The sequence below is a fragment of the Amyelois transitella genome, chromosome 6 (genome assembly GCF_032362555.1).
Source record: "Amyelois transitella isolate CPQ chromosome 6, ilAmyTran1.1, whole genome shotgun sequence".
Taxonomy (NCBI): Eukaryota; Metazoa; Arthropoda; class Insecta; order Lepidoptera; family Pyralidae; genus Amyelois; species Amyelois transitella.
The window spans coordinates 9,583,987-9,610,552 of NC_083509.1; the positions used below are offsets into that span (position 1 = coordinate 9,583,987).

Consider the following 26,566-nt stretch of genomic DNA (forward strand, 5'->3'; position numbering starts at 1 on the left):
TCTCGCTCGCACCTGCGTGAAGGACGCTGGCCCGCCGCCGCTTGGTAAGGTGACTGGTGATAAAGGCTACGAGGCTACGACGCTTACCCGCCTACGTCTACGGCCAACCAGTGCAGTGCTACGACGATCTACGTGGATTTCTATTCATAACTTCCTTACGAGTGTTTGAAGAATTCGGTCACAAAAATATCAAGTACAAATAAATAGGTTACCCAATCGCAAAGCTACCTAAAATGGCTACGCAAAGATCCCCACCGCCCATAAACAGAGTACAAAGCAATGAGCCACGCAACTTAGCACTCCCACAAATTGGTGACTCCTTAAGTCGAGCGCATTCGGATCCTAGTCTTAATGTTACACAGCGCGGCAATAACAAGCGCGTGCGCCGGGACAGTAATGATAAACCTATCGAGTCGACTGAGGATAGTACCTCGCTCAAAGCTTTGATTGCGGCTCAAAACACGAAGCTGGAAACTATTATTAACTCAATTAAAGATTTGCAAGGCCAAATGGGTGTCGTACAAAACTCAGTGGAGTTCATGTCGAGCAAATACGACGAGTTGCTGGGTCGTTGCGACGTCCTAGAGGAAGAGCGTAGGGCGGATAAGGCCTATATTAAACAACTTGAAGGAAGAATTGAGAACCTTGATAGAACTGGTAAAATGACGTGTATAGAAATAAAATATATACCAGCCAGAAATAGAGAAACAAGGTCTGATTTGTGTGACTTGGTACAGTCAATCTGCAACGCCATTTGTGTTCCTTTGAATAAAGAGGATATAAAGAATATTTATAGACAGGGTACAAATAAACAAATTGTTGCCGAGTTTATAACAGTGACCAAAAGACAGGATATTTTGGCCGCGGTAAAGAAGTTTAACCGAACTGATACTGACAAGAAACTGAATACGTCACACATCAGCATGGAAGGTCCACCACAGCCAATTTATATAGCAGAATTATTAACGTTTAAAAACAAGAAGCTGTACGCGATGGCAAGGGACTCAGCCAGAATGCATAAATATAAGTTCTGCTGGATTGCACAGGGTTCAGTCTTTATGCGCAAAATGGAGGGATCTCCGGCGATCCGCATTAACGAAGAGAGTGATTTTGGCCTCATACAAAAGTGACTAGACAACCTAGCAACAAGCAGCATTACATATGGTTCCCTATATTTGAGCTACTTTTATAAGTTTTTATTATTATTTCTGTTTTTAGAGTACATGTTTAGTAACAATGGCAAGCTATCGACTTCGTACACACTAACACACCCACGCATCAAGACACATCCAAACAAAATCAACAAACAACACTACCCTTCTTTAAGTGCAACGCATTTCACATTCATATATATAAAATTATTCCAAACATTAATTACAAACCTACTACAACTTCAGTCTTACGAAACTTTATACTTTTACAAACAAAATTCGCAAACCCTAATGAAGAAATTATAACGGACATAGACGAAAATAACATCATTCCATGTGCAGAGGTTGGGTCTCCGTCTGAAACCCCGTCAATTTTAACATTTAATTATAACAATCAAAATACTCTTTCAATTATTTCTGTCAACATTAGAAGTTTCAACAAAAATTGGGACAGATTTTTAACATTTATAACTGACATAAAAATTTCTATTGATGTCATAGTGTTGACGGAGTGTTGGACGGATTCTGGATTTGTACCTGATTTGCTAAGCATATGTTATTACACAAAAAAAAGCTTAAATCAAAACGACGGAGTGGTTGTATATATCAAATCTAATATTCCGTGCACTTGCTCAGAACCAGTTGTTAGCGAAGGCAGTTGTCTTTTACTGAAAATTTCTAATGATTATTCACTCATTTGTTCATATAGATCACCCTCTTTTAAAAATCCAACTAAATATATAAACTCTATAGACGAAATCCTAAAATGCATAAAATCAAAAAATATAATCGTCACAGGTGATATAAATATAAACGTTCTTCCAGGGTATGATAACATATTCACAAATCTTTACTTAGAAATGATGAATTCACATGGACTTTTAACAGGTGTCTATAAACCAACCAGAAAAGAAAGATGTATTGATCATTTCATGGTCAAAACTAATTTAAAAGCCCAGACACTCATATATAACGATTTTACTGACCATAGACCTATACTTCTGGTGTTAGAAAAGGTAGACATAGATAAAAACGAAACTTCGTCTTACAATCTCAAACTTGACTACGAAAAAATAGGCAAAACACTGCAGATATATAATTGGTCTCCTTTATACTCGAATGATAGTCCTAATACTGCAGCTAATATACTAGTATCAACACTACAAAAAATCATCAATGACAACACAACCATTGTGGAAATTCCAAAAAAAGTCAGACCTATCAAACCCTGGATCACAATAGGATTAGTTAAATGTATGCGCAAACGCGATCAATTATATAAAACATACATTAAATCTCAAAACAATGATTCGCTTAAATTTGAATTTATTAATTATCGGAATATTTGTAACAAAATTATAAAAAATGCCAAAAAAACATACTTCCAAGCACTAATCCATGAAAACAAAGGCAACACAAAAAGGACATGGAAGGTTGTTAGGGAAATTTGTGGCTTATCGAAAAGTAAAACGACATGCGAGGAGCTACTGTCAATAAAAACTAATCCCAAAGACTCACTGACGGAAGTTAACTCATACTTTACATCCATAGGTAAAACTTTAGCAGACCAAACTCTTTCTAAACTTGGGACAACGCAGGATGTTCTAGCGAGTAAGATAAATTCAGACTGCAGCCCATCTAAATCGATGGCATTTATCCCAACGGAACCAACTGAAGTGCGTGACGTTATAATGAAGCTAAAATCTGAGTCTGCTCCAGGTATAGATAAAATTTCCGCCAAATTTTTAAAAACTTTTATAAACCTTTTAGTTGAACCAATAGTATTCATTTGTAATCTCAGTCTTTCCACTGGCATATTTCCAAAACAATTTAAAACCGGAATTATTTGTCCCATATACAAAAGTGGAAGTAAAGATCAACCTACAAATTACAGACCCATAGCACTATTATCAACACTTGCTAAAATACTAGAAAAAATTGTCAACAAAAGACTGGTGAGCTATTTGAATGCATCTAAATTGTTATCACCCAATCAGTATGGTTTTCGGAAGAATAGGTCCACCGAGGATGCGTTACTGGAACTTACTGGTTCCATCAGCTCTTACCTGGATAGAGGTGAGCGATGCATCGGTTTCTTTCTGGACTTGCAAAAAGCATTTGATACGGTCTCTATCCCAATTCTGTTGAAAAGACTGTATGATGCAGGTGTCAGAGGTGTCGTCCATGACTGGTTCAGGGATTACCTTACTGGCAGACAGCAATGTGTGAGAGTAAAAAGCCATAAAAGTACAGAAGAATACTGTTCATATGGTGTGCCACAAGGTAGTACGCTTGGACCTAGTCTGTTCTTGTTGTATATTGACACGTTATGTAGCCTGGATATCCCTGGAGCAGAATTGCTCATGTTTGCCGACGATACCGCGGTTATATTCCACGACAAAACTTGGGCTGGGGTGGAGGCTCTATCGGAAGCTGGACTTGCTAAAATTACATCCTGGTTGGAAAACAATCTACTAACGCTGAATACGGGCAAATCTAACTACATATGCTTTTTTAAAACTTCGGCATCATGTCCAACATCTGACTTCAAAATCAAAATACACACGTTTCCCTGTAATAGAGATTTCATAAAAAATAATAATTTCAACTTGTGCAATTGCTCATACTTAAAGCGGGTTCCAACAGTCAAATACTTAGGAGTAGTGGTTGACGAAAAACTATGCTGGGCTCCACACATCGCAGTTATTTCGGCTCGAGCAAGGAAACTAATTTACATATTTAAAAGACTAAAAATTGCTGGTGACCCTAAACTCCTAATGACAGTTTATAAAGCTCTCTGCCAGTGTATCCTCACCTACTGCATTACATCTTGGGGTGGCGCTGCCAAGACTTCCATCTTGGGGGTAGAGAGGGCCCAAAGAGCAATTATTAAGGTTATTCTGGGATTACCATTTCGCTATCCTACAACTTCATTATATGAACGAGCCGAAGTGTTGTCCGTACGGAAACTCTTCATTTTCACAAGTCTCATTAGGTTCCACAAACAAGTTGTGCCCAAACTCTCACTAGCTAACAGACGTATCCAGCGCTGCCTTGTCCCAAGAGTGGAGACAGTATTTGCTCGTAGATTCTACAATTATATTGCACCAAAACTGTATAATAAACTGCTAATAATAGACAGAAACATTACAAATATAAGTTACAACGCCTTTAAAAAATTCCTCTATAATTGGCTAAAAAATATGACATTTGATGAGACTGAAGAATTATTTATTGTAGTGATTTGATAGATATAATATAATTATAGTAAAACCGGCGCCATACTCACTCACACGCACACGCACAGGCACATGAACACGAACATGCACACGTACACACACTCATACACACACACGCTAACACACAACATGCACATTCTTTTTCACTATTGCTGATTCAGTGTTGTATTAGTTTAGATTTATCTTAAAAATTTCACTATATTTTGTTTTTTTTTTTCTCCTTTCGTTTACGGTATGAAGATAATGTAACTGACAATCGGAGGAAGCCTGACTCCCATACCACAGGGAAACCTTCAATGGGGACCAGCACAACAAACTTATGTAAACTCATACTGAATAAACGATATTTGTATTTGTATTTGTATTTGTATTTGTATAACGAAGGTTGGTATAGGTCAGATTTGCGTAATGCCGCACTTTTAAATATTTTTAAATATTTATTTGCATATTTATTACATTTGTCGCCAAAAAGATGACAAAAATAAAATAGCATATGTACGGTAAAACCCCCAATCATCGACACTTTAACGCACTAACTCTAGTATTTTTACAATATTTGTTTTATTTTTTATTATTTTATCATATTTTGAAGTTTTGAGTAAAATTTTAGGGTATTTTGCATGATATATTAAAGTAGAAATGAATGTGATATAAAAATTTACAAGATATACCAATATAGATTTATGGTATTTTTGGCCTAATATTCGACTGCAGAAATCCATTTACCGACAACCGGTTTTTGACATGTTCCAATAATCGAAATCTAGTAATCGACATGTTCTATTTATGGACACCCAATATTTAACGGTCCATTAATCGTGCACCCAGCCTAAAATTTTCGAATGGTAGCTTTAAACCGAAAAAAGTTATGAGCAATAAACCTTACTCACCTCCTTAGTGATTTCACTAATAAAACTGGCTTTCCGTTAAAAACTTCTGCCGGTCGATATTTAAAGCTCCACCATTTTTTATCAAAATAACCGAATGTAGAAAGTGACACTTGCAATGAGAGCTGGATGAACCTTGTGTATAACCTATGCTTCGTTTACGTTCAAATACACAACATTAGTATATCCTTTTTTTATTTTACTTTTTATGTGTCGATCATTGGTGGTCTGTCGGACATTGGGTACTTTACGTTATAGACTATCTTTATGAAACTTGCCTAGTAAGATCATTATAACACCTGTCACGTAAGAGTTGAACTCCCATGGGATACCGAAAAAAGTAGGCACTAAGGCGAAAGGGAATAAACACATTAATAGCAAACTTCCACGCTAGCCTGATAGCAAAGCAATAAAAAAGTGAATGCCAGCTACTTCTCTTCCCGCGTAGATCGTATTACATATGTAAACAAAAGAAGAAAAGTTTAATAAACTTGTCATCTTTGAACTTGTCTTAACATCTTTAGTCGATGAGCTAGCAAACTGCCTCATTGAGCCATGCATCCAGCTTATCATGGCCAATCAGTTTTCATGACTATTGGCTCCGTCTACTGTTAGGGATGGAGACGCGATGTGTATATATTGTGTAATTTATAATGAAATTCAGCTTCATTTTTCTAAGCAACTCTAAATCGATTCACAGACAAAAAAAGGTATTAGACATGAATTGGAATAGTGGTCAGATCGCCGTTAGCACTTATAACTGAGCCATTAATGGGGACAAAAGTGCCACTTTGACCGTTTATAGCACTCTCAAAGTTGCAAATTGTGCTCGGCTAAGTAAAGACCCATTTACGTGTGTCGCGTCAAAGCTTTTAACCTCTTGAAAAGTTTCAGTCATTATACGTAATGAAAATTTGTACTTTTAATTACTTTCAAGGCTTACGTATTCATCTATCTCTGTTTGTACCTCCGTACTAACATCATAAGTTACCTACATAATTTACTCTTTTAACCTTACGGCATAGATAGGTATATTATAAGAGACGAAGGTCACATGTAGCCGGTTGACTTAACGTTGGAATTTAGATTCAGATACAGTTATAGATTGAAAGAAGCAGGAAGAGGAGCACTTTACTAGTAGTAAATACTTAAAATATACAAATCACCTGTCACCAATCCAGAAATTTTAAACAACCCTTAAAAAATTAATTGGAACAGCCTTCGTTTGTGAATTATTCATAAATTCCAAGATCAGCATTCTAACTGATGTTGTCAAAAACAAAATGGAAATTAATATCGCTACCCCATCAGGTGTTCCGTACTTTTCAATTCAATATTCAGATGTTACGGAATGACACATTTTATTTAAGGACCGGTCTGGGAAAAGTAGGTGGAAACAACCTTTCCAACTTTCCAAATAGAAAACTTTTGTTTTTAGGAGTTTCTCTTTTGCTTTTAAGATTTCATATAAGTACTAGCGTCAGAAAGTCCTTCGCTTTTATTTTTAAACGAGCCTTTATCCGCAGCTTTTCTCGCGCGAAATTAGCGCCACCTACAAAGGTTCCCACAGGAACTTTAGTTTTTACCGGGACGAAAGGTACCCTATGTCCTTCCCTCAGACTCTTAATATTATATATATGCGAAAATTCAAAAAGATAAAAAAAGTAAAACAGTATTTATTTCGTCTCCATATTAGGTAATTAAACACAGAAAAATTACAAAAAATGTAGAAAGTATTGGTGGAGACTGGCGTCTGTTAAAGACTCAAGCCTGTGTAACAATACGCCAAATAGGTAACAAACAAACTTACTTTCTCGTTTCTCGTTAAAAACATAGAATTAGGATAGTGTATATGTATTTCTATGAAATGTGACATTAGTTCAAAAGATCGTGATATCAGGTTGTTTTGCATTACGCACCTTCTGAAAATGGAAGAAATCACAAGTTCAGTGAAAGAAAAGAATTTAATACATACACATACATTAATCACGACTATATCCCTTGCGTAGAAATTTACTTGCAAATAAGTTCAAAACAGCACATAAGCCATAAGATAAAGTCTTATATTATTCAGATTACTATGGGAAAAGCATATTTATGGGAATAAATATTACTGCTTTGTGATCTACTTCCTTATCTCTAGTATGAAAGTGTCTGACTAAATAGGGCGTTGTATATCCAAATCTATTTTATCTCTCATCAAATTCTCTTAAACCCTTAGTCGATTTCGGAAGATATAAATTGGGGAATGTCAATTTGCCATTAGGCTGGAGTGAAAGGCAAAAAAATCGCTAACAATTTAATCAAGTTTGATTCCACGGGAATATAAATTGATTCTTAAATCGCGGTGTCTTCTTTTTTAGATAGACATTCCGTCAGTCAAAGTCTTAAGTTAAAAACGTTGGTGGACGAATCGGCAAGATTCCCGGTTAAAAGGCGTGATGCGTATAGGCACAGGATCAATTCCCACCTTGCCCGTGTACCAATGACTATTTCGGGTATTGGTTTAACTACTACTAACTAACCGATGCTCTTATGGTAAGAGAAAATCAGATGGAAGTCGCTTCGTGTAAAAACCTGACTCACCCAATCCAGAATCTTTGGTCAAAGGCATACCTCGAGCCTCCAGAGTGGTGAGGATGCATTAAGAAGACCGTCTTTAGACCTTAACCATACCCATAAGGATTTAATAATTTTGCTATTCTTTGCCCAGTCGCCAGCGCGATAGTTAATTAATATGGGCCTAAATTTACTGGAAGCTAGAGAAATACCCACATTAGGTACCCGCGGGAAAGGAAAATGACGGGATTTTTCGCTTAACGCGGGCAGAGTCGCGGGTGTAATCAATAAATGAAATTCACAAATATTCTCTACCTAGTTCTAGGTATGTCTTTTCCTTATAAACAAGTAAACTATATCCATCAGAGGCGCTTTGCGAAGTTCCTTTTGATTAATTTACTGCAGTCATTGGCGAGGCGACAAGCAAGCAAAACTAATGGTAGCCGTACCGATAAAACGTCGCCATCTGATCGCACGAGTACCTACTATTTTTGAAATGCTGACTCATCTAAAACCGCCATTGGATTTCGAGTGATTTATTATTCTCATTCGATTTCCGCTTCCTGCATAGTGCAATAAGTGCAAGTAAAATGTCTGCTAAATAGATAGATTTTAGCTTACTGGGAGGTAACGACTTAAATGGTAAAAAAAACTCTGTTATAATTACGACGTTAATAAATCTGAATATTTCCAGTGTTGCCACAACATAAGTATTTATCTGCCGGTAATTTTTTTTTTCATTAATTACATTATTGCAAAATGGTACGTAACTGAGCCCCTTATCACATTGCACATTGAAGGCTAAAAAGGCGCGTCAAATGTTTAAAATGTGTATGCTAACGGCAACCCACAACACTGAATATTTCTGGTTGCTACCTACTTGTATTTATAATGTGGATGGCGGGAATGGAAGAGGGCCATACGCACACGCACAGACAAAAAAAAATAACTAATGTACTGTCCGCTTGAAGTACCAACGAAAGTACCTCTACACTCAAATAAAATGTCACGAATGCGAAAATTAAGGCACATAATATCACCAATCGCCTTATGAAATGTAGATTAAATTTGGAATCACTTAATAGTGATGAGCTTTTCAGAGCACAAATTTAAACATAAGAATGTTTAAATTTGTGCTCTGAAAAGCTTCCGGTTCCCAGAATTTAGCCAAAGGCAAAGGTTACTAACGTTTACACTCCGCACACATGCATGCAACAGAAGCCTGTAATTCGTAGACGGCGGCTAAGCAATCTGTCGCTGTCTACGACATGTGCTTATCCCACTTGGAGATATTGCTTGCAGTTGGCTAAATGTATTATTAATGTTATTTTCTTTGTTAGAAATTAAGCTCGTGTGGTTCCTGGCACTTAAAAATAGCACCACTCGATATCTTTCAGATGGATGTCCTAAAAAGCTACTAAGGAAAAGGCTTTTAAACTTGGGATTCTTCTTGGGGGCGATGGGCGAGCAACCTGGTCACTATTTGAATTTGAATTCTATCACTAAGCCATATAGTTAGCTGAACGTATGGCTTCAGTATTTCAAGTATTTTCATGACTGTTGCCTCTGTCTACCCCGCAAGGTGTGTAGACGTGTTCATATGTATGTTTATATCTAAAAATAATTAATTATTAATATTTTATTAAAAATGTGTATACAACTACGTCTCTCTGGCGGTTTTTTTTATTTTCATTAGGCTAAAAAAAATTAATAACACAATATAGACTTGATTATATGTATGTTAGTATACATCTGAGATTTGAGATTTGAGGTTGTGTATATTCTATACTTCCCGACATTTTTCTCTCGACTTTAACTTAAAGCTTTGATCGACTCTCGGCATCATCTCAAACGTAAGTAACTCATTGGATTCAGTATTTGAAAATTAAAATCCTTACGTTGTATGAAAACTTTCCAGTCATTCAACATAAGTACTACTCTAGCTATATTTTCTTTAGCAAATAACAAATCTCCAGTGTTCGGTGGGCGTTAAGGGCGGGATTTCTGAGCCCGAAGCGGGAAAGTGCAGGAAAACTCGACAAGATGCGGATTTTATTTCGAGTGCCTTGAGCTGAGGCGAAACGGTTCTGACATAGTAGAAATACGATTTCAGTACGTTACGTGTGGTGATAACTTTAGCCATAATAGAAAATTTGTAAAAGTCAAATTAGTGCATCGTGCAACTTGATTACCCATAAGCATATGCTGTGTGCAAACCAGCTAACGAGCTGACCAGAATTTTATAAGTTCTTTTATAATTTCGCTTTGTATAGAAAGTAGTAAATTAAAATGTGTTATTTTAACTTAAAAATTGTAAACATAACGACTTTTTGTTAAAAAAGTCATCGGTACTCTCTAATAAAGTTAAAACATTCCTCAAAAGCGTATCTGTATTTTTTCGAAGCACACAATTCTCAAAATATAGCTACTATAGATATGGTTGAAAGAACAGTATTTCTGGCATTCTTATCTTTCTTGTGCCTACCGCACACTGTGAACTTCAAACGCAAGTTTTCAGCCAAGATCTGCAAACCGTTAACAGCAAACCCACCATTTAAAATTCACACAAAGTACCGACTTTAATTAGTTTCCTTTATAAAATAAGTAGCGACAAAATTAGATTCTTGCCAACTTTTTATTTATTGTCTTCGCCAACGCAGAAACTTGTTCCATCTAAACGCAATCAAAAACTTTCCCCCTTTATTCGAGTACTTATTTAGTAGAGTTATTGCTGGCTCTATTAGTTAAATAATGGGCTACAAATTAAATTTAAAACTGTTGCGTAAAAATTTCAACAAAGAATAATAATAATTAGATAATAAATTTGTTTGCCAAAATTATTACGTAAATTACGTCGGACCTCATTAACATATTTTAAAAAAGTCAGAATAATACATTTTATAGGTAAAATTCTGTTTATTCTGGCTTTTTTACACCAAGTGCCTTCGTTAGCGTAAGCTTTATTATAAAAATAAAACAACGTATTTACACAAAACATTTGGAACAAATCGTTCGATTTATTATATGTTATATTCGTTTATATGTCAGTGTTCCACTTTTATCATTCTAATACGATAGGCGAAATAGAACATTGGTCGTACAATGTGCCAGTGAACATCATGTAAGTAGTCTACCATATCCCGTGATAAAATCACAACATATCCTGTATTCAATCACCGTAATGTCAGGGCATCATGGCGATTGTAATGTGGGCCCAAAAGTTGTAGACCAGTCGCAATTCAAACAGATGGTGGCACCCAATTATGGTAAGTCCTACCTTTATTAGATAGAACTAGTAGTAGGTAACCACAGAGATTAGTTTTTATAATTTTTTAATAGAATTCCGAACGACAATCTTTATTTTTTATTACAAATTAATTAATGAAATAATTACGTACTGACTTCTTGTAGGTATAGGTACTACTTAGTAGATACCTTATTAATCCACAAAATACACAGAAATCTAAATAAGACAAATCCTATGTCAAAAATACGACCTATCTCATCGGAAAAGTATGAGTGCAAGTTTAAAAAATTCCAAATGCAATCCAATTTTTAATTGTATTATATCCGAATACTTTCTTAATTACATAAACACATATGTTAAGTAAGTAATTCGTAGTCACGAAAGAAGTGTCAACGTTAGATTAGAGCCCGATTTATCGTCCCTCATTCCTATTAACGAAATTGGAAATTTTCCTGCTCCTAAATTAGTTCCTTTTAAAAGTTTCTACCCCAAATAAATCGTTTACTTTCCCGTTAATTGACTTCTCTAAGTTTGCCTCCAAGGGCCGTACAGCGATGTAGGTATAGCTATCAATTGTTGTTTAACATAAAGTAGATTGGCACCACAGAGTAGCAGAGAGCACAGACTCCATCACAGTCAGGGCATGGCAGAAACAGAGTCGAAATATGGACTGACGTACGGGGCAATTCACTGCATTACCTAAAGAATAATACAATTTTATTAAGTAGCATATATTTAAAGGAGGTACCTAAATAAAAAAGAGGCAAATAAATCCGCTAAATAAAGATTTTTAGAACTTCCGATAATATCTAGCGCTATTTCGGGCAAACCTAGTTTCCATACATTTAGCAAAAATTGCTGTGTAATTGTCTCTCGTAAATCGTCGAAAATGTAGCAATTATGTTACCAAAATATTTATTGTGGATGCTCGAATAAATTGAATTTATGCTAACATTCGGGGTGCACCGGTGTCTTCAGAATATCCCTACAAAGCCCTACCGTGCCCGTCTGCCGCACAAATATCGAAAAAAGGTTTTATCTCTTAGAGCAAGATCCCAGAGCCGTAAGACACAACTTATTTTCTAAAGAATGGATCTTTCGATTCTCAGTAGTCTTTCATGTACTTTTAATACCTGCATGTTTGTGAGACTTGCCCGGTGACACCTGCGCAGGTACCAGGCGAGAAAGGTAACTAAAAATCACAGTTACTTAACTGAAATTTTTATGACTGATTTTTATATATATTTTATAGAATATTACTCTGAAGTCATATCAGAGAAGTCAGACGCTTTCCATGCGCCATAACTTTTGTCAGACGCTTTAAAGCTCTATCAAAAAAAAATTAACTTAATTTATTTTTAAATGTCTGACTTTTATATATGTTATTCAGATAACTATTACAAAGTTGTATTAAATCAGTCAGACAGTTTGTAATGACCAAACACCCCTTAAACACAAGAATTACTCAGCCTTGAGTATGAGCGCGATAGCACAATGCGCATGCGCGTCAGAGTAAAATATCTAATATTTGAAAAGTACTTACTGTTTTCAATTTCATATTTTTGCATATCTATTCAAATACGATGAAATTTATAATTAAAATAATAATTGATCATTTTTAAAATAATATAATATATTGCATATAAATAGGAGAAAATTAATTTTTTTGTAGCAATAGCCTTTCAAAAAGAATGAAAATTTTATTTTATTTTAAACTAGCGACCCGCCCCGGCTTCGCACGGATGCACAGCCGATACTAAATATATGTATCTCTATTAGAACTAACTAAAGGACCGCCCGCAAAGCGGCTAACTAAGTCTTGCTCCCGGCAAAAGTGTCACTTCTGCCTGCAGTCCCGCAGCGCAACCTTTTGTTTTAGGATATTGTTTAGATCTAAGAAGAACTTTTGCGTAGGTGTAGTTTTAAGAACAAAAGCTAAAAATAATCTCATGAAAATTATTAGACTTCGCGCACGACCGCTGCGTAGGGAGCAGCCGGAGCACTTCGCAACGGACCGTGCAGCAGAAATCGTAATATTTTAATTTCACCACAACTTCAAAACCAAACGTCCAATTTTAATCATTCAAGACCAAATATTATCTACATAAACTGTACTTATTGATGAAATTATTTATTTTGATAAGGATTAATATCATGTTAAAAAAAAAACGCGTTTAAATGTAGACCAAAAAAAATTCAAGAATTTAAATAAAAATGTGGTTGTTGTGCCTCACTCGACATAGATAGGTATAGTGTGTCGCGGACTTTTTTGTAGATATTTATAAGATCTACAATAAATTAAAACATTTTATGGTTCTATCTTTTGTAGTTTAGGCAGCGTACGCAAAATAAGTAACTTTTTGGTTGATTTTTTTCAGTTTGTGTCCGAAAAATCCAAATATATTACGGAACCCTATTTTTTTCCAAAATAAAATATAGTCTATGTTACTCGTGGAAAATGTAGCTTTCGAATGGTGAAAGAATTTTTAAAATCGGTCCAGAAATTTCATCATTTATTAAATCTCTATACTGTCCACTCAAGTCATCGTCCTCATCATCAGTTAGATTGTCGTTGCTGGCAGCATTTTCTGTAAAAATAAAATCATAAACAATTAAAAAATAAAATGAAAAATATAATAATAGATTTGCAAAAATATGAAAGTTCTTCTTAGATCTAAACAATATCCAACAACAGGTTGCGCTGCGGGACTGCAGGCAGAAGTGACACTTTTGCCGGGAGCAAGACTTAAAGAGATACATATATTTAGTATCGGCTGTGCATCCGTGCGAAGCCGGGGCGGGTCGCTAGTTTAAAATAAAATAAAATTTTCATTCTTTTTGAAAGGCTATTGCTACAAAAAAATTAATTTTCCCCTATTTATATGCAATATATTATATTATTTTAAAAATGATCAATTATTATTTTAATTATAAATTTCATCGTATTTGAATAGATATGCAAAAATATGAAATTGAAAACAGTAAGTACTTTTCAAATATTAGATATTTTACTCTGACGCGCATGCGCATTGTGCTATCGCGCTCATACTCAAGGCTGAGTAATTCTTGTGTTTAAGGGGTGTTTGGTCATTACAAACTGTCTGACTGATTTAATACAACTTTGTAATAGTTATCTGAATAACATATATAAAAGTCAGACATTTAAAAATAAATTAATTTTTTTTTGATAGAGCTTTAAAGCGTCTGACAAAAGTTCTGGCGCATGGAAAGCGTCTGACTTCTCTGATATGACTTCAGAGTAATATTCTATAAAATATATATAAAAATCAGTCAAAAAAATTTCAGTTAAGTAACTGTGATTTTTAGTTACCTTTCTCGCCTGGTACCTGCGCAGGTGTCACCGGGCAAGTCTCACAAACATGCAGGTATTAAAAGTACATGAAAGACTACTGAGAATCGAAAGATCCATTCTTTAGAAAATAAGTTGTGTCTTACGGCTCTGGGATCTTGGACTATCTGGTTGGGGCCGTGAATTGTGATTTTTGTTTTAAAACAACTAAAGCACTTAAGCCTCTCACCGTCTTTCATGTTCCTCGGAATCTTTTGTCCGAGTCCCAATGCTGCGCTGAAAAACAAATTTATAAAAAAAAAACAAATGTACTTAACTAGATGAAAATTATTTATTTTTAATGACCATTTCTGCTAGTGTACCTACCTACTTCCTGCCTGCTCCTGACACAAGGCTTCGAATTCCGGCCAGGACAAATAATAGGTAAAAATAACATCTTTCTCTCGTTTAATCAGCATCAGAGATATGATGATGTGGGTCCGGCACTTTAGAATAGAACCACTCCATCACTTTGCCATGGATGTCGTAAAAGGCGACTAAGGAATAGGCTTATATTCTTTGGAATCTCAATTCCTAGACATCTCAATGACCTTTAAATCTTTTGCGAGATTGTTGGCTCTGTCGACCCCGTACAGAATAAAGACGTGGTTATATGTATGTAGGTATGTATCTATATATAGTTCACGACAGACTTTAAACCATGATATCCGCACTATTTTTAATATTGCTACTAGATTGCCAGCTACTTGATAATTATTTTTTCCGCCATCTATTGGTAACATTCGAAACTAAATATGCCTTCAGTTGTTTCACTATTGGCTGTTACATGTATTCACCTTATGTCAGTATTGATCCTCAAGGTGGGATTGGTTAATTTTAGACATTGCACATGACCAGCCAATAGATTTTATGTATTTTGACGTTATTCAACAAACTACTGCTGCGACAGGCCAGCCAGCAGCCAGACAGCCAAACGAGTTCTAACGAACTGTCATTCAGATGACTGTACAAGTACAATCAGTGTATCCGCCTTTGTAAATTATTTTGTGATTACCAGTAAGTATTTCGTATTTTTGTGTATTATTAGTTACGTATTATATACAAATTACTCGTATGTAACCCAGGAATAACTTATATAGTTGCAAAACTTTATAATCGAATGGTTATCCCAAAATTGACGTCATGAATTTCCAACACAAAACAGCCAAATAACAAGTTATTACCGATGTTAATGCAATTATTCTATTTGTGTTAAAATTTTGCTATTTGTTTACCTTTTTCTTTCAAGGTAATAAGGTTACAGTAAAGTTTGATCTTGTAAAACGTCAAGTATGCTAGTTCGAAATGGTTAACAAAAGTCGTTCATGTTTTTGTATAAACACAATTGTCTTGGAATTTGAATAGCATTACTCCACTTTCTAAAATCATAAGGGGGCAGTATTACAATGGTTTGTCATCTATATTCGACAATTACTCGCCGAGCTTAATTAGGGGCTATTAGGAATATGTGTCAACTCCTTGTCTTGCGACCAATATGAAATGTTAAGCAACGCCCTAAATAATATGCTCTAATAATAATTCGACCCATTGATGTGAACATTGCATTATCTCCTTTATGTATATATTCTCACCTTTTCTTGATAACAATGATAAGATAAAACATGTACCTACTGGCTTACCTTATATCTCTGTACTTTAGTTAAATATTTGTAATACACAAGCATGTGTAATAAATAATTTTTAAATTGTTTTAGGTAACAGGGTCCAAGATGACGACCCAGGTCCAGGCATTGTATGACTTCATGGGTGACCCAGGCACCACGGAAATGTCAATTACATCTGGAGAAATTTTGACTCTACTCAATACCGAAATTGGTGAAGGTTGGTGGGAAGGCAAGAACTCTAAGGGTGAAACTGGTTTATTTCCAGCTGCATATGTTAGGAAATTGACACCAGATGAATCTACACATACCAAAGCAGCCCCCGCTGTTCCAAGGTATGACCAAGCTGCCGATGACTGGGGAGACCAACAGTATAGTGCAGGGGACAACAATTATCAGCGCACAGCATCACATGAGGATGGCTGGGATGACGATTGGGATGATGACACTTACTCTGAAATTGGCCCGGCACAACATAAATCACATCACAACCAAAATTCTCAACTGACACCATTACCAGGAATGCCTATATCTGAATACAGCAACAATGATGACACAAGCTCTAATTTCGGATCTACAGTAGGAACAGTTAGAAAAAGCAAATTTGCACCTTCATCCAAAGTTTCTGGTGAAAGCTACCTGCTTGGCACTCTTAATGTGGAAGTGCCTGATCAAGATAAGGTTTACATCATTCAAGATGAAGAGGGTTATATTTGGTCTCCTATTACTCAACCCTATTCTGTCACTGTAGCCTCTCCAAAGAAGGAATCAAAATTTAAAGGTATTAAAAGCTTTATAGCATATCAATTGACACCATCATTTAATAATATACAAGTTTCAAGAAGATACAAGCATTTTGATTGGCTACATGAAAGATTGCAAGAAAAATTTACTCTTATTCCAATTCCACCATTGCCTGACAAGCAGATATCTGGCAGGTATGACGAGCAGCTGATTGAGAGAAGGCGTGTCCAGCTCCAAGAGTTTGTTGACTGGATGTGTAAACATCCAGTGTTATCAAAATGTGAAGTCTGGCAACACTTCCTTACCTGCACAGATGAAAAGAGATGGAAAGCTGGCAAGCGACAAGCCGAAAGAGATCCTTTGCTGAGCTTAAATTATTGTATTTCATTAGCTGTACCTGAGAAAGCTTTACTACAATCACAAGTTGATCACATTACTGATCAGTGCCACACATTCATAGCTAGTATGGACACATCGGTCAAATCTGTAACCAATATGTGTGTAGCACAAACTAAGAGATTTCAAGGTCCTTACAAAATGGATTGTCAAAAGGTCGGGGAGGCATTCTACAATTTGGGGAATGCTCTTAGTTTAGATGAAGGAACCCTAATTTCCACTTCAAAATTGACATCGGCAATTAAAATGACTGGAGGTGCTTATATTGAAATTGGGAGAATGTATGATGAACAACCTAAGTATGACTGGGATCCTCTTGGTGATAAGTTTCATCTGTACAAAGGAATTGTGGGCTCTTTTCCTGATTGTCTTGCCAACCATAAAGGTGCTGTGCAGAAGAAACGAGAATGTGAGCGGCTGACAGCTGAACACAAGATGGAAGTGGCTCAGTTGAATGAAGTATTGAGAAGGACTGATGTCATATCTTATGCCCTCCTTGCCGAAATCAATCATTTCAAAACAGAGAGAACCACAGATTTGAAAGCCACCATGCAAAAATTCCTAAGGCAGCAGATAACTTTCTACAAGAAGATTGTTGAGAAGTTGGAGACAACTTTACAACAGTATGAGGAATAAGTAGATAGCGTAATCTTGTACCAAACTGTGAACTATTTGTTGTAAGCTGTACCTTTGTAAAATTATTTTTTTATACAATGTAAATCTTACTTTCTGCTATAGGAAATCATAAAAGAAATATCAATTTTATCTCTGTATAAATGTCAAAACTATTATTTCACTCTAATCAAATTTGTTTTATCTTGATGTTTCTTAATAATTACAAAGAGTACAATAAGGATGTTTGTCAAATAATATAAACACCAGATTAATATTAACTCTTTAAACATCCATCACCCTATGTTTTAAGTATTCTTCTATTCCCTGGTTTGGTGTTTACTGGGTTAATATAAATTGTAGGAACGCAACTAAAAATACATCTTAACAGTTTTTAGTGATAAACAACAGATAGTTCATTTGCATACAAAATCTTGTGGAATTGATTGTGTTAAAGTAATGAATATTAATTTCTTCATATTGCTAAATTGCTATACTTATAAAACTGTATTTTAAGGTTTATTTATCAAATCCAAAGGATTGGCAGCACATCAAACTTGCATGATGTATGTAGTATATAAATGAATTTGCATTGTGATGAAATCAAGGACTGATATTAAATATATGATACATATGTATAACTGATTTACTTTCTGTACACAACTTGGTCTGTATATATTATGTATTTTCAACAATCATATTCCTGAAATATTTTTATCAACTTATACATTTTAATTGTACTAACTATAAATGAAGTAATTTTGACATTCTGTTGTCTTATTTTTTATTAAATGTTGTATAATATTCCATTTTTATAAGATATTTTATAGGGCTCTATAATTAAATAAATAATGTAATTCGTTCATGTGTTTTTAATGTATAAACTACCTTGCTAATCCATACAACGTTTGGGAAACCTAATCTCCTAATTAAGTAAGTAGGTCCCCATTTTAATTTGTGTATTTATTGTATGTTATTGGTTCTTTAAATTTCACAGTTATCTGTTTATTTTCAGGGGGTCAGTGACCACGTCAGAATGAATGATTGGAGGTGAAACAAGCAAGAAACTGGCTTGACATTGCCTACTAGATAGACGAATATGGCGGAAGATAAAAAGAAAGATGGCGGCGCTCTGTTGGCGAAGAAGAAGAAAGTGAAGCCGCGCAAGTCGAGGGACGCGGACTGCTGCAGTGTGAATTTCCTGAAATGCGTCCTACATATATTTAACGTCGTTTTTCTAGTAAGTAAACATAGACAAAAATGTCGTTATCCTTTATGGGGTGGATAGTGCTTTTAGACACAGAAAGCCAAACGTGGTCTTGAGCCATATTTGGCTGGTGGGTAACTTAGAATAAGTTAAAATAAAGAATAAATACAATTACGCTTTGCTATATAAAAGTGAAAAACACTTATTCACTCACTCACGAAATCTCAAAAACTACAACAACAACACAAACCTAATCCTGACACCCGCAGTCAATTTACCCTTTTAACGGTAAAAGAAATTTTCATGATCGGTTCAATATTTTCGAAGATGAGCCCCTACAATCGAACAATCATAATTAAAAACTCTACCTCATTTAACTATTTGTAGCTTAGATATAACTATGTACAAAACCTGATTTTTTTTCGTAACCTTCGCTTTAACTCTTTTTTTTACGTTTTTTTTTTACATTTAAGTTTGCAGGCATTGGCGTTCTTGCAGTCGGTGCTTGGACTGTGACGTCGCGGCACAGATTCGTGTCTTTGCTGCCTACCCCCACATACCCAGCCATTGCGTACTTGCTAGTGCTGGCGGGAGCTCTCGGTGTGCCTATGTCAGCACTGGGCTGTTGTGGACTAAAGACTGAAAACAGAACCAGCTTATTATGTGTAAGTATTTGCCACAGTGCAGTGATTAAGATTTCTTGTATGCTCAAGTTTTTATACAAACAAATTTTTTATAAGGATATTGAGGAGAACATAGCTAGCTTTAATTCCGGAAAAAAAGCAGTTCCCGTAGAATTTGTAAATTGTCGCTTTTCGCAAATCCTAGCTTTTTATCTCGGAAAAGCTAGTAGAATTATAAGAATGGGATTAATTACGGGGAAACTCCGTCACAATGGACGGCTAAAAAATCACCTACGTTTCAATTCTCATATATATTCATTTTTAACAGATTTGTACTGAGGTAAATATTTAGGATAAACCTACCTAAAATTTCGTCAAAAAAAATTCCTCATTCTTTTTTCGTTACACAAAGAACTTCTGCCGAATAAATTTATTGAAATCAAATAAAAAAAAGTACTTATCCGTTTTTGGTCGTTTCAGTACACATATTTCCTGCTGATCACATTCATACTGGAGGCGGGCGCGGGCGGGCTGGCGTACTACTACGAGGTGGCGGTGGAGCACGAGCTGCGAGCCGAGCTCAACAACACGTTTCTCGCCAACTACGCGCTCGACACCGACCTCACGGACGCCGTGGATCGCATGCAGACTGAAGTGGGTTTTAACATCCTCAATTCCCTGGCATATACATAGTGAATTCCCTAGAATGTTTTTCAGTTGGGTCGAGCCCAGGCTTAGTTAGCATACATATGTCTTTTTCCCTTATGGAGTAGAGAGAACCTTAAAAGTCACTGCTAAAGCAGAATAGCTCAATGGCTCAAAACGTTCCTCGCCAACTACGCGCTCGACACCGACCTCACGGACGCCGTGGATCGCATGCAGACTGAAGTAGGTTTTAACATCCTCAATTCCCTGGCATAAACATAGTGAATTCCCTAAAATTAATTCAGTTGGGTCTTTAGCAAGGCTTAGTTAACATACATACGTCTTCTTCCCTTATGGAGTAGAGAGAACCTTAAAAGTCACTGCTAAAGCAGAATAGCTCAATGGCTCAAAACGTTTCTCTCCAACTACGCGCTCGACACCGACCTCACTGACGCCGTGGATCGCATGCAGACTGAAAGTAGGTTTTAACATCCTCAATTCCCTGGCATATACATAGTGAATTCCCTAGAATGTTTTTCAGTTGGGTCTTTGACAAGAGCCCAGGCTTAGTTAACATACATATGCCTTTTTCCGTATGGAGTAGAGAGAGCCTAAAACATAAAAGTCACTGATAAAGCAGAATAGCTCAATGGCTCAAAACGTTCCGGTAGTACGCTTGTCTGTGACACAGGAGGTCCCGGGTTCGAATCCCGGCCAGGGCATGATGAGGAAAGAACTTTTTCTGATTGGTCTGGGTCTTGGATGTTTATCTATATAAGTATTAAGTATTTATTATAAAATATAGTATCGTTGAGTTAGTATCTCGTAACACAAGTCTTGAACTTACTTCGAGGCTAACTCGGTCAGTTTAATTTGTTCCGTATATTAATTCAGTTGGGTCTTTGACAAGAGCCCAGGCTTAGTTAACATACATATGCCTTTTTCCGTATGGAGTAGAGAGAGGCTAAAACATAAAAGTCACTGCTAAAGCAGAATAGCTCAATGGTGCAAGTTGACATGTAAAGATATTACCAGATTGCTAGCTGATGACCTTAAAGAAGAACCATAGGTTTATAAGCTTTTTCCTTGATTGACTTTGACAATCCGAACGGGATCGAGGCAAGGCCAGTAAACGCAAATTTGTATGGAACAGCATCAATGCCATCGTGTTATCTACCACTCTTTGCGCTAATTAAATCCCATAACAATAATATCCTATGTTTGTTGCACATCCAATTGCCTGTACGTGCAAATAAAGTTAACGTAACTATTATAAGTAAAGGAGAATAGGTACATGGCCGTGGCAGGATGTTTTGTCTAATAAGCTAGTATCGAAATCATAAGCACCTAGATGGAATTTGAATCTGTGTTAATGAGAGTGCCGTGTGGTTCGAGGCACCATTAAAAAAAAGAATAGAACCACATCATCTCTCTCCCACGGATGTCGTAAAAGGCGACAAAGGAATAGGCTTATAAACTTGGAATTCCTCTTTTAAGCGATGGGCTATCAACCTGTCGCTATTTGAATGCCAATTCTATCACTAAGTCAAACAGCTGAGCGTTGCCTATCAGTCTTTTCAAGACTGGTGACTCTGTCTAATCCGCTAGGGATATAGACGTGATCATATGTATGTTAGTGAGTAACACTTTGAAACGTTTAATTCCAGTTCAAATGCTGCGGCGCGGTGCGGTTCGAGGACTGGCGCCGCAGCGCGTGGCACGAGCACGACCCGCGGCTGCTCGTGCCCGACTCGTGCTGCAGGAGCCCCGCCTCGCGCTGCGGCGCCAGGGACCACCCCTCCAACATCTACTACACTGTAACTACCATCTCCTCCACCAACTATAAACTTGTTCACGCGAGCATCCTAATGTTTTGTTCTTGCGTTTGTGTTTAGTAAGTTAGCAGCAAGCGGCTATATACGCAACTACCGACTTATTTTTATTAAAAATATGTATTTGAATGCAACCAACCAACAAATGTACATATTTATTTTAAATGTTTTCTCTGTAAGTGAAATGTAAATTTCTTTGAGAAATAAAGTTCTTTAACCACATTTCTCACAATCGATTTAACATACTTACTTATAACTAAGTGGCGATTTAAAAATTCCGTTCTAACGTAACTGATTACTGTACATAAATTATTATCACTAATATTAAAAAAAAGCTTAAACCTATGAGTCAAATTATGGATTAACTCTAAATTTGTTATTGCCAAAAACTCATTTGCTAGCTCTGCTGATCAGGCAAATCTCGATCGACCCGATCATTCAATATGCCCACTTATTATTTCCAGGGCTGTATACGCCAATTCACCAACCACATCCGGGACCACCTGATAATCCTGGCGGCCGTGGGGGTCGGCATGTCGGTCATCCCCATCTTCGGCTTTCTGTTCTCGTGCGTGTTGTATGTCAAAATCAAACACGTCATCGACTGACCACGGCCTAAGCCCTCCGCCACTAAGAACCGAAAAGTGTTCGATAAGGTATGTTTTTCTTTTATTTCCAAGTAATAAAAGTAAGTAAAAATAGTAAGATAATATCGTTAGTGTTAACCTTAACGCCTTCGCCGGCCCCAATAATATGACACTGGTATTGTTTAAAGCAAGAATGAATAATGTGCTTGCGGGCCCCACCTTAAGCCTCACCTTGAGGTCAAACGTACTCTAATAAAAAAGATAATTTTCCGAAGTAACCTTAGTTCCGGTTCTTTAAAGGTTTTCACACCAAAAGTTCGAGTCTCCTTAATCACCGACGTTCCATAGGAACTAGATTTGCTCTATTTCCAAACAACGCGTTGAATTTCGAAATCATTTTAAAATTTTACCAGAGTAAAAAATAATAAGTCATTAAGATTTGTCATTCTTTGTTTTTTATTTAAATATTTATATTTCCAGTCCGCCTCGGCGGGGGACCTCACAAAGTTCAATCCCGGACGCAGTTCGCAACGTGGGCCTAAATTCGAAAGTTCTAGAACCAAACGGAACGTCAAGCGGCCGCCATGTCCGCTGCACCACGCCGCTGAAAAAAGCGGCCCACCCATATCTACAATCAGCGATAACGTCAGCATATAAAATATTCCAAATTCAAATTAAGCGAAAAGACTTTATTTTTTTTACAACTTAGAGTGCGCTGGGGATTGGCACCTATTTTCTCTTCTAAATGTCTTCAATTCCTAATTCAAACAGATCGTCATCTGCTCTTTCATTCTACATAGCCATGTTATAACTGTTTAAAATATAGACCTTACTAAACTAAACCAATTGGTGATAAAGATCTCTCTAAAACTAACAAAAGAATCTCAGCGTAAACAAATAATAATTTACTTTAATGTGTTCATCTGATGTTACATAATGATATAGAATTTAAATGATGTTCATGTTTAGCTCGTAGCATTTTAGGTAGAGAACAAGATCGAATTTATGTCAAAGTGTATCTATGTCATACATTGAAAAGTAATACATAATTATGTTAAAAACAACCATAGAGGTGGTAACAATTCATGTAAATTATTAATAGCTATATGCGCCGAGCGTTAGCAGTGTTGATTTTATCTCCTTGACAACGACGATGCACAAAGGTTTTTTGTAAGAAGGTCGCCTACAGCATCTAGCAATGAAAAATACTGTAATAATGTTCGCGCGCTCTACTTAGCCATATACTACCTCTATGGTAAACTATTAGAGGTTAAGATGGTGCTACTATAGAAACCTTAGGCCGTTGTGTACTTAATGTTGTAGATAAATAAATAAAAATACCTAGACGTGCATGAATTAAACAACTTTCTGATAAATCAGTTACTAAAGAAATCCTGTCGTGTAACTTCTCCCAATGAATACTAAGCGAGCGAGAGATCCATAGTTACGTTAAGAGTAAAACACAATCCAAATTTTAAACTAATTTACATTTTTCACCCGCATTTTTTTTCTAAATCAGTTTTTATTTTTAATGCATAATAATTTATGTACAGTCTACCGCATCAAGTTACCCTGCATGAAACTATATGACGCGGTAATAAAGGCAAATTTGCGTAGGTTAATATGCTGTTAGCCGTACACACCCAATCCCTTGTCATTTTATTTACACAAGAAAAATTTAAATCAGAAATCGATTGATAATATTCGATTCGTTTACATGCAATAATAATTAAAACAATCCAAATCACTATAGTTAAACTAGTTAGGTAAATATGCAATTTAAATATGTGTAAAGTCTTATCTTCGTTAATAATTATTTTGCTAGACGAATTATCAGTAATACATGTTTAATAAACTACACCTAAGCTGCATGTGCCTTATTAATAATTAAGATTGTAGTTAAAATTTAATAAGTATGTCTAATAGAAAGGGTTCCATACTTTTAATTCTGTAAAACATCTAGAAACATCCAGGTAAGTTTGTTTTTGACATCACATAAAAAGTTCATAACACCAACTAAGGCAGGCTGTCAGACGTGAGACAATCAGGTTCTTAGTGATCAATAGGTCACTGTGGAAATGTTTTATTGTAATTATATAACATTAAAATTATGTTTATTTTTAGCACGCTTCGCGCAAATTCGCGATCATTCTGTTGTGTACCCAATTTATAATATGTTGACCCTTTAAGATCAAACTATATATAACTAAATATTATTATATCTTATTACAAACGATTCGTAGAGAGATTTTATATTACCAAGTCAAATTACATATTCAGTTCCTTAAATCCAAAGTGCAGAGTTTGATATCAGTGAACAGTTATATTGTTTGCTGTATCAATTGATATTGTTTTTCTTTATTTTACTTACAAGCTAAAATACATCGGGCCATTGAGTTTAGCCTATTTATAAAATATTATGTGAATAATGAATTCATAAAAAATTGTTTAAGTAAAATGTTAATAGTTTCGCTCAATTTGGATGAATGAACTTTTATGCCTTGGTTGAGACCAATTGAGTTTCGAATCAAAAACTTAATTAAAAGTATGAGACGCCCTTTCTAACGTCTAATTTATAATACTAAATGTGATTAAGTTATTTTTTGTATCGTACTACAAACCAAAAAAAGTCTAATCATTACATAGTTAGTTATAAAAAAAAATATTCTTAATTTATTTTAATAATATCATGTTACGCCCTCTTTTTATCTTATAATTTAATTTTGATATCCCGTAAAACTAGAATAAATCGAGGGAAAAATTTGAGAGATTTGTGTGTTCTCGAGATGCACAAACTTTTAAGACTTTTAAAACCATATACCTAAGTATGTGCTCAGGGCTGAAGTTTAAAATTATTTTGCACACATTATTTCTCGAATTTTCTGTGATTTGTATTTAAATCTATGTACACCTCTCGTTGATATTTTTCGTTATATTTATAGCCTTCTTGTTAATGAATACAATTTTAACCACATTTATTGTGTTTTAGTATCCTGTGTCCCTCAAAAGTTCACCAAATTAATTACCGATACCTAGGGTTTTTCGAGTGAATATGTATTATTTTAGCTTGCGTTACTAGCTTACATCACGCGTATAGGTCGCGCGGTGGTTAAAGAACGCTCGGAAAAAATAGTGGGGGCAAACGGCGCATGTGTACATTCGCGCTCAAAAATGCTAAGGGAAATGTTTTTTTTTTTATTTATTTAATACTAGCTGTTGTCCCGCAACTTCGCCCGCGTGATTTTCCAAAAAAAGTAGCCTATGTTTTAACTCGGTTATTTAACTATGTATATCCATATCTTATAATATACTTATAATGTTAGTATGGATTTTGTGCCTTATAAATACTTATAATCCCTACTTATATTATAAATGCGAAAATGTGTATGTGTGTATGCATGTTCAGTTTTCACACTTAACCTGACCTGGCTGAACCAATTTTGATGAAATTTGACATAGTTATATTCAACCGTGGACGGACATAGGGTAGGGGTGACTTGTACTGTTTGAGAATTGATATATTATTTTAAGTTGTCGCGTACAAATACGATAAAACAATTTGTGCGCAACAGTACCCAAGAGACACGGGACGCGCGAACTCAACGCGGGAAGTAAAGAGTGACTAATCCACCAATACGTGTCGCCGTCGGCGCACACCCGCCCCCCCTCTCTCCTCGTCGCACCTAATAGACCTAAAAATTGATCACTGCGCATGCCCCTTCTACTTTTGCCGAGCGTTCTTAAACCACCGCGCGACCTATACTATCCACCTTACTAGCGTACAGGGTCCGAATTTAGGAAGCACGCCGAACCTTTGGGTTAAATTGTGTTTATAAAACCATCCATCTTTGAACACATCTTGCTAA

The 26,566-nt window shown here is 35.9% G+C and overlaps 3 protein-coding genes across 4 annotated transcripts in view; all 3 read left to right on the forward strand.

Annotated features, from left to right (window-relative positions):
- Positions 1-25,665, forward strand: part of LOC106131213 (CD151 antigen) — a 28,304-nt gene extending 2,639 nt beyond the window's left edge. Inside the window, exons 2-7 of one of the 2 annotated variants that reach the window (XM_013330224.2) lie at positions 18,822-19,046; positions 19,487-19,678; positions 20,117-20,290; positions 21,949-22,098; positions 22,578-22,769; positions 23,181-25,665. In XM_013330224.2, coding sequence (XP_013185678.1) covers positions 18,906-19,046; positions 19,487-19,678; positions 20,117-20,290; positions 21,949-22,098; positions 22,578-22,721 — 801 coding nt within the window. In that variant the 5' untranslated portion in view covers positions 18,822-18,905 and the 3' untranslated portion in view covers positions 22,722-22,769; positions 23,181-25,665. Of the gene's footprint in view, positions 1-18,772; positions 19,047-19,486; positions 19,679-20,116; positions 20,291-21,948; positions 22,099-22,577; positions 22,770-23,180 lie in introns of those variants that run through there. The other variant, XM_060944602.1, reaches the window with a different exon arrangement.
- On the forward strand, positions 234-1,130 carry LOC132901859 (uncharacterized). The gene has a single exon (XM_060944762.1). The coding sequence runs from the start codon at positions 234-236 to the stop codon at positions 1,128-1,130; it is 897 nt and encodes a 298-aa protein (XP_060800745.1).
- LOC106131212 (sorting nexin lst-4) lies at positions 15,321-18,669 on the forward strand. The gene is made up of 2 exons (XM_013330223.2): positions 15,321-15,449; positions 16,148-18,669. Exon 2 carries the CDS (start codon positions 16,163-16,165, stop codon positions 17,828-17,830), a length of 1,668 nt encoding a protein of 555 aa, XP_013185677.1. The 5' UTR covers positions 15,321-15,449; positions 16,148-16,162; the 3' UTR covers positions 17,831-18,669.
- Positions 25,666-26,566: the final 901 nt, after the last annotated feature.

Excerpts from the sequence above, each read along its gene's own strand:
- LOC132901859 (XM_060944762.1), top strand. The coding sequence starts at position 234 with ATGGCTACGCAAAGATCCCCACCGCCCATAAACAGAGTACAAAGCAAT.
- LOC106131212 (XM_013330223.2), top strand. The coding sequence starts at position 16,163 with ATGACGACCCAGGTCCAGGCATTGTATGACTTCATGGGTGACCCAGGC.